Genomic DNA, 13,083 nt, shown 5'->3' with positions numbered 1-13,083 from the left:
AAATTTGGCAGTGTTTTGGGAGCAGCGTGAGCACTGGTGCAGGTGGATAATCTACAGCTGGAAATGCTAGGGGCCAAATTCTGCTCTCTTACATATATGCCTGCAACTCCAGTGACTTCCTTGGGGTAGCATGACTAGAACTGAAGTCAGGATTTAGCCAAAAAGCTAAAATTAACAATGCTGAGAATAGCAAAGTTAATACTCAAGACTTTTGAAGAGATCGTGTTTTAATTTTGTCCCTATTTTTCAATTGTAGGAAGCTAAAGGCGACTATTCCAGGTAATAACATTTCTCTTTATAAAATGTATGTGCTTAATGACTATCTTCGGTTTGTTTTGTGTTTTAAGCAATCATTTTACTACCATCAGCAGGAAAGAAAAAAAATCCAGCCTCGTGCAGTAACCGAAAAAGTAAAATCACTGCCAAGCCAGAGTTCGTGTGGTGAAGCGAATGTTTTGTGAATGGCTTCTGGATTCAAACATTCTGTTCCAAACTATACAAGTCAAATCACACCACCTAATCTGCGGTTTCTGGAAGGTGGGACTAAATAAATGCTACCAACCGTTTCACATTAGAGACCAGGACTGTCCTGTGTCTTGGATCCATGTTTGTGAAGCTCCTAACGACCCTGTCTGTGCCTAGTGCTAATGCATGCACAGAAAGATGGAGCTTGTCAGTTGCCTGCTTTGGAGATCAATGCGGTGCTTTCTTTTGCAGCTGCCCTGCAGGGGCCTCACCCTTCATGCACTTGACCTGACAGTTGTATTGTAGCTGGTGTGAGACTCGGAGTGGCTTGGGTTTAGCTCCCTAATGCCACATAATCAGACAGCAGTTACCCTTGAAATCACAAAATCACTTTCTACCTGTTCCTTGGGTGCAATAATCGGCCTATGGGAAAAAAGTAAAAGCGATAGGAGCTGAGGGAAGAGACCTTCAATTAGAAACAGCTCACTGAACAAACAGAAATTCAAAAGGTCAGCTTTAGTCATGTTAATGTTTTACTACTGGCTGAATTTCCACATCGGAAGGATGGCTTGTTTACACTTCTGCTACAAGAGCTTTCAAGTGACATGCTTTGTAAATGCAGGATATACTGAGCTACCTGCTTGCCTGCAGTAACTAACAGCTTGCTTCAGATTGCAAAAGCCAGCAATAGTTTGCTTCAGCTTTTTGTAATAAAGGGATAGTTGTCAAGTAAGTTTGGGTTCTTCTAACCAGGAGCCCTGTTCCTCAAGAGTCTAGTCTTTCTTCCATCAAAGTCAGTCACAAAACTCCCCTGGTTTTGGTTCAAGGTCAGGCCCTTGAGAGGAAAAGATGATCGTGTGGCTAAAACGCTGGACTGGGCCCCGGAGTTCTGTCCCCAGTTCTGACCCTCAGCAAGTCACTTAAACTCACTGTGCCTCCATCTGCCTATCTGAAAAATGGGGATAATGTATTTCCCTACCTCACAGGGATGCTGTGAAGCTTAACTCACTCCTGTTTGCAAAAATGTGTTGAGGTCATCACAGGGAAGGTGCTACTGAAATGCAAAATGATTACTTCAGACTTTCCTTTTTACAGTGCCACTCCCACCCTGGAAGTGTTTTTTTGTGCAAAGGCGCAGCTGCTATAATTGTTCCATAATGGGTCGTAAATTATGAATTAAAACCAAATGTGTGTTCAAGACTATTCTAGATGAATACTATAGCCGAAAGAAGGAATTCGATTCTGCACCTCAAGAGTGATTATTTGGGTCATCAGTGTTAAAAAATCTAGCTCAGTTACTGGCATATCTTACAAAAATATTATGAAACAGGTCTTCTGTGCCAAACCCTCCTTTGATAGGAAGAAGACATTCCAGACACAGTGTCATTATTTATGCAAGTGTAGTAGTATTTAAGAAATCTTCCCTATTATCAGTATCTGGTTTCTGAGGTATTAGTTATTCATCATCAGTTTGGAACTGGATTTTGAATCAGTTTGGACAGTGGCTGTCATGAGATTTTGTTTACTTGATATTGTGACAATTAACTTTTTAATGTGGGGTTTTATTTTTAATGAACCTCCAGTACATACAGGAATCACCTAGGGATTTGCTTGCAAAGAGTTGAAAATGGGCTACACATCAGTGTGTGTTATGTGATCCCTTCTGTGCCTGGTTGATTTTCACACATCTGGTGGTAAAAGGAATTTTTTGGACCTGCGAATTGAAGCTGTGGATGGGAAAGGAGTTATTAGGTTTGAAGGTTTCTAAAGTATGGCTCATATCCTGATGTTGATCTGTGCATTGAACTCCCATTGAAGTAGTCTCTAAGGTGCCACAAGTACTCCTGTTCTTCTTTTTGCGGATACAGACTAACACGGCTGTTACTCTGAAAATTGAAGTCAGTGGGAGTCTTGCATGCGGGCTGACGGTTGGTTATGGCCCGAGGGAAGGGAACAATCATGTTCCAAGAAATTGTAGCCACTGCTGAGCGGGAGAGCACTTTTTTTGAAAGCTGTTATTTTCAGAGAACATAGTGTTTGCTTACTTGAAAATCCTACTGTAAGGAAAAGCCCCGAACTTTGCAGTATGTCAGCAAAATGGCCGTTGGCATCTGCAAGATAAAGAGCCTCTGATTTTTGTCTTCCTCGGGTTAATTCTAATATGGGCAACAGAATTGTGGCCTGAGGAATTAGGACTAGGATAGGCCTTTATTTTGCTCAGAAAGAGGAATTTCCAGAGGAGGTAAAATTTTCAAAAATGCGTAAGTGACTAAGTCCCATTTTAAAAAGTGACTTAGATTTTTAGAAAATCTTAAAAGTCAATGGAACTTAGACTCCTAAGTGCCTATGCCACTTTTGAAAATGGGATGTAGCCACTTAGGCATTTTTGAAAATTGAACTTGAGGCCAGCTTCTAAAGCTGCGGATGGGGGCCTAACTGGATTTTCAGATGTGCCTGTCTGCATTTTTAGGCACCTAAATACCCTTAAAAAGCTGGCCCATAGGCATTTTTGAATAGCTACCCCATATTAATATCTCATATAAGAACATAAGAACGGCCATACTGGGTCAGACCAAAGGTCCATCTAGCCCAGTATCCTGTCTACCAACAGTGGCCAATGCCAGGTAGCCCAGAGAGAATGAACAGAACAGGTAATCCAAGTGATCCATCCCCTGTCGCCCGTTCCCAGATTCTGGCAAACAGAGGCTAGGGACACCATCCCTGGCCATCCTGGCTAATAGCTATTGATGGACCTATCCTCCATTAATGTATCTAGTTCTTTTTTGAACCCTGTTATAGTCTTGGCCTTCACAACATCCTCTGGCAAGGAGTTTCACAGGTTGACTCTGCGTTGTGTGAAAAAGTACTTCCTTTTGTTTGTTTTAATCTGCTGCCTGTTAATTTCATTTGGTGACCCCTAGTTCTTTTGTTATGAGAAGGAGTAAATAACACTTCCTTATTTACTTTCTCCACACCAGTCATGATTTTATAGCCCTCTATCATATCCCCCCTTAGTCGTCTCTTTTCCAAGCTGAAAAGTCCCAGTCTTATTAATCTTTCCTCATATGGCAGCCGTTCCATACCCCTAATCACTTTTGTTGCCCTTTTCTGAACCTTTTCCAATTTCAATATATCTTTTTTGAGATGGGGCAACCACATCTGCACGCAGTATTCAAGATGTGGGTGTACCATAGATTTATATAGAGACAATATGATATTTTCTTTCTTATTCTCTATCCCTTTCTAAACGATTCCCAACATTCTGTTCGCTTGTTTGACTGCCGCTGCACATTGAGCAGATGTTTTCAGAGAACTATCCACAATGACTCCCAAGATCTCTTTCTTGAGTGTAGCAGCTAATTTAGACCCCATCATTTTATATGTATAGTTGGGATTATGTTTTCCAATGTGCATTACTTTGCATTTATCAACACTGAATTTCATCTGCCATTTTGTTGCCCTGTCACCCAGTTTTGAGAGATCCTTTCTTTGCAGTCTGCCTGGGATTTAACTATCTTGAGTAGTTTTGTATCGTCTGCAAATTTTGCCACTTCACTGTTTACCCCTTTTCCAGATCATTTATGAATATATTGAATAGAACTGGTCCCAGTACAGATTCCTGGGGGACACCACTATTTACCTCTCTCCATTCTGAAAACTAACCATTTATTCCTATCCTTTGTTTTCTATCTTTTAACCAGTTACCAATCCATAAAAGGACCTTCCCTCTTATCCCATGACAGCTTACTTTGTTTAAGAGCCTTTGGTGAGGGACCTTGTCAAAGGCTTTCTGAAAATATCATTGGGAATCCATCTTTCTGAAGTAGATGAGGTCTACCCCACTTCTAAGTCACTTTTGAAAATTTCACTCATGGTATGTTTATTGTACGGAGGATGTCAGTGTCAGCACAGCTAGTCATGTTTCGGACACCAGTAGCCTCTAATGTGTAGTCTAAAGTTACTGCTGGCTACAAGAGCAATTACACTGCTCTACAATCAAAATGCTTCTGAAATAAATGTAGTCAAACTTTACTAATTCTGGGTCACTGAGAACGAAAATGATGCTTAAAATTGTTGATTGGCTCTAGTTTTCAAGATATGCTATTGGGTCAGTATATACGACCCTGGACTTGGGAATGGCGGAGGATAAGTGAGTTATAAAGGGAAGGGATCTCAATTTAAACCAGAAATGACTAAAATACATCTTTGACTGGATCTATGACTAAATCTATGACTGGGTTTGGACAGTACTTGCTTTTTAGGCAAAACAATGAATGATGCAATCTGAAGCAGGTATTGTGTCATATATGATATGAATTGCATCATGTTATAACTAGAAGTCATGGATGATGCAATCATAACGAAGCTTACATCACTCTGCTGAACAAATTGCCCTATATCAGCTCTAGAAATCATACAGTGTCGTGCTCTCTTATTTGTCAGTGTTTGATTTTGCAAAGGGACACATTTCTGTTTAGCCAAAGTGAGCAGAGATGCCTCGTACTTGTGTGAACAGTGCAAATAACTTCTGCTATGTTTGTGGTGAAGTGACTTTTGCATCACAAAAGCGCAGTATAACCACTATGGTTAAGAAAGCCTATCACCTTTATTTTGGCTGCAAAATTGGAGATCAGGACAAGAGGTGGGCCCCACACATATGCTGCAACACTTGTGCAACAAATCTTCGCCAGTGGTTGAACAGGAAAAGGAAATCTATGCTTTTTGCAGTGCCAATGATTTGGAGAGAGCCAACAGATCAGACCAGCAATTGTTACTTCTGCATGGTGCCTCCAGTTGGGAAAGGTGTGTCAAAGAAAAAAAAGTGGACTGTGCATTATCCAAACATTCCATCAGCTATACGCCCAGTACCCCACAGAGAAGGACTGCTGGTTACTGATGCATCAGAATCATTCTCACTTGAGTCAGACGAGGAAGAGGAAGCGGATGAAACTTCTGGTCCTGAACCATCAACGTCACAGGACCCACATTTTCTCCCATCTTCCTCCTCTGAACCACACCTCATAACACAAGGTGAACTGAATGACCTTGTCAGGGATTTGGAACTACCCAAGAGTAAGGCAGAGCTGTTGGGCTCCAGACTACAGCGGTGGAATCTCCTGTCAGGTGATGTTAGGGTTTCCATGTTCCGTGACCGTCAAAAGGATCTTGTCCCATTCTTCTTCATGGAAGGTGATCTTGTAGCCTGCAATAACATCGATGGTGTGATGGCAGCCCTCAACATCTTTCACGATCCAGATGAGTGGAGACTGTTCATTGATTCATCGAAGACGAGTCTTAAAGCTGTTTTACTGCATAATGGCAATGTTTTGCCATCAATTCCAGTTGGTCATGCAGTCCATATGAAGGAAACCTATGACAACATGAAACAACTTTTGAGGTGCATAAACTATGACCAACATCAGTGGCAGCTTTGTGGCAATTTGAAGGTTGTTGCTTTCTTGCTTGGTCTGCAGACTGGATACACAAAGTACTGCTGTTTTCTCTGCGAATGGGATAGTCGTGCAAGAGATTCCCACTACATCAAGAAAGATTGGCCACTCCGACAGTCATTGGAGCCTGGGAGGAAAAGTGTTCAGCATCCACCACTTGTTGAATCAAGGAAGATTTTGTTCCCACCCTTACACATCAAGCTGGGTCTGATGAAGAACTTTGTCAAGGCCATTGACAAAACACAAGCAGCTTTCAAGTACCTCCGTGGAAAATTTCCAAGGTTAAGTGAAGCTAAGATAAAGGAAGGTGTCTTTGTTGGTCCTCAGATTCGTGAACTTCTTCGAGATGATGCATTTGACCATGCACTGCATGGCAAGGAAAAGACGGCATGGAAAGCCTTCCAGTTAGTGGCAATAAATTTTCTCAGAAACAACAAGGCAGACAACTACAGGTTGTTGGTGGAAAACCTCCTCAAGGCATACAAAAGCCTTGGTTGCAACATGTCACTAAAGATGTATTTTTTGCACTCTCATCTAGATTTTTTTTCCACCGAACTGCGGAGCAGAGAGCGACGAGCACGGCGAGCGATTTCACCAGGACATTGCAACAATGGAGAAACACTATCAGGGCAAATGGAGCCCATCAATGCTTGCAGACTATTGCTGGTCAGTGACAAGAGATGCTCCATTTAATGAATACAAGAGACAAGCCAAGAAGCACCGAGTAGACACTGAATAGGACTAAACTATGTACATAATAGATTTTTGCCTTTTGTTTCATAATAAATTTTATTTATATAACCCTTTTGCTGATTTTTAAAGTGTTACATAAACAGGACAGGTGAAATGTTATCATGTAAAGCAACCATAAACACATGAAAAGACCTAGGTTTACAATTTATGATTAAAACTCTACTATCTACACAATATATGTAGACATAAAATGTAAAAACTTAAATATCTTAGAAACAGTAGCCAATCAGTTGTTTTAATTGTCATATTTGAATTCAGCACATCAAAATACATAATAAATAGCACATTTGATCTCTGACGCAGACGAAGTCTCAAAAATTGTAGACCAGTGTTATTAGCAGAGGTGGCAACACAGTGCAAATGATGCAGCTCGCCATTTTGTTATCAATCATGAGCAGTCCAGTTCCTTTTCCTGTTTACTAAATTTGTGATCCCGGCCAGCATAATTATACTATATGTGTTTATCAGGAGATGTGTAAGAATGTGTCATAACAATGCGCACTGAATGGCAAATCTATGTATTTAATGTGACGTTGTTACGCTTGATATGGCCAGACACTTGACCTTTGATATAGCTTTACTGTTGTGCTATTGAGTTACAGCTGAGTTTGTTTTAGGTTGTTGCAGATCTTTGGCCCTTTGTTTTCCAGTAATGACAATGTGGTCAGTTTTGTTCAAAGAAAAGAGAGAGATTATGTTTTACTTATATTCACTTTTCAGCAGTGCCCTGTGCATTGTAATTAATTGCATGCTTGAACTTAAGTCCTATAACCCATCAAATCTCCTCTCAGCCCCTTCCCCCCAAAAAATCCCACCAATAAGACATTAATTCTTTAATGCACTACCATGTTTTTGATGAAACAGAAAAAGCTACAATCCTCAGTTGAGAAAGACTTGAACCTATAAATTCCAATAAGATCTTTTTGTATGTAGTATATGTTAGATTCACGTTGCAGCTTCTGGCACGGTTAATGGTTAGAAAAATATTTGTGTTGTATTCATTTTTGGGACTCCACTTTTAACTTGATTTGTATAAAGTTAATGTTGTTTCGAGGGGTAATGAATTAATAGATTGGGTCTTCTGGTAATTATTCATAGTGTAAATTTGCAATATATAGCATGATGCTGCTCTGGAAATTTAGCAAATTATCTTTCCCCAGTTAACTCCTATAGAATATAAGTATATTCACCAATCAGATATTGTATGAAACTATGTTTTATTAATGTTGCATTAAAGTCTTTGTAATATATAGAGAGACCTGATTATCAACCTCCTTATATACATACTGTAGTGTGGTACAATCCGACTATTTGTTTTCTTTAGTCTTTATAGCATAATCCTTTTTTTTTTTTTGAGATAATATATTTTCTATCCGTGATAGTTGTGAGTTCCATTCTCTTCAGGTTTGTATAGCTTCTGGGGCATGACTGAAACAGACAGAGCACAATTGAAATGAAGATTGACAGTCCTAAATCTTGTGCTTCTAGCAGCAAGAAAAAGTTGATTAAAATCAGATTAAGCACTGTGTGCAGTGTCAGGAAAGTTACCTTTTTAAAAGTTTACTTTCTGGCAGATAATCTCAGATCATATTTTCCACAGTAATTTCAGATCTGAAACCCAGGCCAAACCCAGGCTGCCTGAAAGTTAATTAAATTGCTGGAGGAGGGCTTCCATTTTCTTTAAATAGCTGACACATTGGATTTCCATTCTAGCCTGTGGGCTGCAAAGATAACTACCGACTGGCATAACATAACACAGACAATGTAATGAATTCCTGATAGCTGACATATATGAGAGACTGGGGTTTATCTTTACATGGGTGATGAACACAGTTTGTGAAAGGAAATAGTTTGTTTAAAAGATACCCTTGCAGACTGCAATTGTAGCATAATTGTAATTTTGGGAGCACTGGAACCAAATTTCACAAACGAATAAATTAAATACTTTGGTTTTAGCTATAATAAGCTAGTGTTAACAACGTGCGCCACATTAAGAGTGAAAGAACAACCATATGAGACCTTTGGTCAACTTTTACTTGAAAAGCTTATTGTTTTATGGACAGACTGGAAGATTGTTTACAAGAAAGGAATGTTTTATCAAAAAGTTGGAACAAGTGGCTGCTTTACAGATGTTCAGAGCTGTTTGTCTTGTAGAATAGCACCTGTTTGCCATATTTCTCATCCTATGACTGACCTCACTTTAAAAACAGTGCATCCTGAAGGATTGGTCATGGCATACAAAGCCTTTCCTGTCTAGCTTCCTAGCTGAAGTCCAACCCAGGTTGTAACGGCAAAAGTCATAACTGTCTGTCGGCTGTGAAATATGTTAGTTCTCCAGGTCCCAGCAGTCACGTGTCCTCATCACTTAATCCCAGTAATGAGCAGATATCCTTGTCAGTCTCCGCAAAGAGGCCAGGGATTGGATGAGCATGGAGAGTGAACTTCTCTCTAAGCCCTACAGAAGTCCCCACCGGAATGAGGTTGGGGCATGTTGGTGGATGATGTGGCAGGGCAGGTGGCCTAGTAGAGGGCTTCAATCTCCAGACATGCCAGTCTAGCACATTTCACAGACACCAATGAAAAATGATAATTAAAAATACAGGTTGATAAATACACATCTAAATAAGGATCACTTGATCATTACCTGTTCTGTTCATTCCCACTGTCGGAAGACAGGATACTGGGCTAGATGGACCTTTGGTCTGACCCAGTATGTCCGTTCTTATGTCTATGCAATAATATTAAAATAAAATATTCCATTGTCAATGCACTGTAGGTAGCATACAGGTAGCTCGTAAATCAATCTTGACACTCTGGCATTGCTCATATGACTGTATTTCTGCTTGTTTGCCAGGTGAATCACTGTGTATTTTGCCTGTCAACAGTAACTCTTTACATCAACTTTTTCCTCAGACACCTCATTTGACCTTTGTTTCTAATCCATTAATTCTCTTGATCAAAGTAAGCTACACTTTTCTCAATGGAAATATGGGCATAGTTTTGGAAATGCTTACTTGAAATGGATGGGACAACTAACACGAATCAAGATTTGCAAGATCAGGCCATATTATTTTATTTATTTGTTCATTTAGTTCATTTAATATGATGCGCCTGGCAAAATGAGCAACATGCATTACAATTTAAATAAAAACACATTCAATACATTTAATCTACTGACAGTGTCATAATACCTCTCCAGCATACAGAGCTAAGACCCTCCTTTCGCAGTTGCCCTTCTCCCTGGGTAAATATAGCAGATAGGCTTTGTAACATGTCTTGATGTTAGAACGGCTCAGAAAATGGGAGTGGAGGCGAGGGAGAGGAGTACTACAGAAACTTACTTCTTGCTGTCTGAGCCACGCAGTGTATCAAGGGAGATGTAGTCCTGCTGGGAAGCCTGGCCAAAGAGGAGCCTGGGGAAATGAGGCAAATGAACTACAACTCCCATGAGACACCTTGTCAGAATTTCGGAATTGAAAACTTTTCAAACATTAAGTTTTTCAACCAAAAGTTGAAATTGTCTATGGAAAGCAGACACATTTTTGAAGAAAAAAAAAATCAAATGTTCTGTTAAAAACAATAGTTTAGATGGAAAATTTTCAACCAGCCCTACTGGAAGATCATTATACTGAAGTCAGACGAAAAGGCCAAGAAAATTGCTGATCCAGATCTGAAAACTCCAAGCCTCTTAGTTTTGTTATCTTGGATTTCTCTTCTGACCTTTCTTGGTTTGAGAGGGGAGAGAGACACAAATGATCATAAAGGGCTACTTGTTAAAACCAGCAAGTTGGGTTACACTCTTGAATAGCATGTTTCCTTGAAGATTTACACCGAGAGCAGAATTTAGACTGGTTTCCTCTTACCTCTTTCAAGTTACAATAAAGGTGTGTTATTGAGTAAATCCATGTCTGTACTGTAGGCAGAATGAAAGAAGAGCCTCCAGAACTGGGTGGTCAGGTTGTAAAATATGGACTGCAAAGGTCTTCCATGTGATAAAGTTAGCTATCAGTTTGAACTGAGCATGTGAGGTCAAATTTACCCCTAGTGTCTCTCCATTGACTTAGTTACATCAAGGAATAATTTTGGCTCCCACAGCCTAACCAATGAGCATTCATTATCGCATTGCACGCTGACCCTGCTACACTTCAGCATTTGTCACCACAGTGGAGATAAAAGCCTATTTCTGGCTGGAACTTTTGTTTATATACTACTATAGGTAACCCCTTAGAGGATTCAAACTGAAAGTTGAGAGAGAAAATATTTGTTTTTTTTTTTTCAATTTGTTTACATGTTTGACAGCACTTAGTGCATAGTCACTTTCACTGTTTCCCGTGATAGGCCCCCGTGCTAAGAGATTGCTCATGCACGAAAAGTTGTGTGTCTGTGTAAGGATTTGCAGCTGTAGGACATCTGCCAGTTTTTTCTGTTTGTGCGGGTCTTTCAGTCAGCAACAGGGGAGAGAAAATGCATTTTCAAATAGGAAGATTTGATGTAAAAACTACAGAACTCAACAAGGGGAGTTGAAGGAAGACGCTGTTCTCATTTGGAAATGATCAGATGTCAGATTGCTAGTGCCATTTTAACATTTTCCCCGCTTCTTCTTCTAACGATCTGTGTCAAGGCTTCGTACAGTCTATGGAGTAAATACGTATTTTTGTAGTTATCCGTTTGGACGGTCCATGCAACAGTCGATAATGCAATAAAACCCCCACGGCTGACCTGTGTCAGCTGTTTCAGACTTTGGGGCTATAAAATTGCAGTGTAGACACCATAGCTGGAGCCTGGGCTCTGGGATCCCGCAAGGGGGGATGGTCCTAGGACCCAGGCTCCATCCAGAACCCCATTGCAATTGTGTAGCCTCACAGCCCGAGTCATCTGATACAGGCCACCCGCGGGTGTTTTACTGCGGTATAGACATACCCTTGGTGAGTCAGGTATAAATGCTGTAACCAAGATATTGCATAGGGGAGGGGGTGGATATAAGGTGTTTTCAAAGTTATTTAATAACATGATCTCATGTGGTCTAATGATGCACAGCGTGATCTAAAACTAACATGCATTTTTAAGAAATCTAACTGTACAGGTGATATTAGCAACATACACTGCAATGGGTGCAAAAGGGCTGTTTTATTCTGCCACATTCATCCATTATCCCGCAAATGGGGTCTTTTTGTGGTTTTTAAATACACCTGTGAATCAGTGGGGCAAATCCTGTCCCTGGTGCTGCATAACTGGCCCAGTAGGGTAGGCAGGATTTCGGGAGGGCTGTGCCTGTGTTCTCCTTGGTGCAGAGCTCATTGGGCAAGGTGCACCAGAGACGGGTGAGTGTGGTACCAGAGGGTCCAGAGGTCATGCAGTCCTCTCCCCCATGGAGCTATACAGGCTACTACAGTCTTAGAACTGGAGTAGCAGCCAGGACAAGACTACCCTGCCTCAAGGAAAGGATTCCTTCACCACTGGCCCAAGTACATCTTCCCATCATGCAGACTGGGTATTAAGATGAGGGTTTGCCCCTACGCCGTGTAAAATTATGTTCCAGTAACTCCAAGCTGTAATCTGTTCTTGATTACACTGGTGAATATCTGGAAAAACTCCACTGACTTAAGTGAACTTTCTCCAGATTTACACCAGATAACTGAGAGCAGAGTCTGGCTTGAAGTGGCAACCTTAGAATTTCCTTCCCTTTAGCTCCCTAATTTTCTCACTCCCCGCTCTAAGGGTCTCAATTTCATTGCCTGTATTGCCCTGCCTAGGCACGGTGGGAATGAACAGAATAACAACAGCACTTCAGCCTCCACTGTTTTGCCGTTGTAGATTTGTCAGTCCTTTTTATCATTATTTTGATACCTTTTTTTATATTTTAAAGTATCTTTGTACCAGCACAGAGGACTGTGATAACAAGCTTTAAACTTTGCTGCTGTATTCAGACCTACAAAAGAACCACGACTAATTTGGCTGATCTGACTTTTGTATGAACAGACAGAACTCATGAATGTTAGCAATAACAGTCTGTCGTTTTGGGGGAGGGCTTGGGATCCTTTGATCATCATGTCAACTGTGAATAATCTTCGCTTGTTCAAGAGCAAATCCCTTGGTAAATTGAAACAGATTTGCTTCCTGCCTGGTCTTATGGGGAAATATTAACAAATGCACACGCGGGTACTTTTACAAGTTAACCGTGTTCTGTTCGAGTTCTGCCCATGGGATACCCATTGGCAATGGTGGAAGTTTTGTTCAAAGTCTGAGGGTCCTTATGTTCAAAATACTCAACTCTCAATATTGGAGCTGAAGAAGGACGGCCAAGAGGTTAAGACCATGGCCTAGGATTGGACACCTAGTTCAAGTCCCGACTCCAATACAGACTTCCGGTGTGATCTTGAGCAAATCACTAAGCCTCTCTGCGCCCAACCTGTAA

At 40.7% G+C, this 13,083-nt stretch overlaps 1 protein-coding gene across 2 annotated transcripts in view; it reads left to right on the top strand.

The window, feature by feature from the left end:
• The window catches only part of FRMD4B (FERM domain containing 4B), a 199,943-nt gene that overhangs the window by 138,519 nt on the left and 48,341 nt on the right, over positions 1 to 13,083 (top strand). For both annotated transcript variants that reach the window (XM_054035105.1, XM_054035104.1), the window contains one exon: positions 257 to 279. In XM_054035105.1, coding sequence (XP_053891080.1) covers positions 257 to 279 — 23 coding nt within the window. The remainder of the gene's footprint in view (positions 1 to 256; positions 280 to 13,083) is intronic.

This window comes from Malaclemys terrapin, chromosome 7, assembly GCF_027887155.1.
Source record: "Malaclemys terrapin pileata isolate rMalTer1 chromosome 7, rMalTer1.hap1, whole genome shotgun sequence".
Lineage (NCBI taxonomy): Eukaryota > Metazoa > Chordata > Testudines > Emydidae > Malaclemys > Malaclemys terrapin.
The sequence above is the reverse complement of the archived record's forward strand: the minus strand, read 5'-3'. Positions and strand labels throughout refer to the sequence as shown.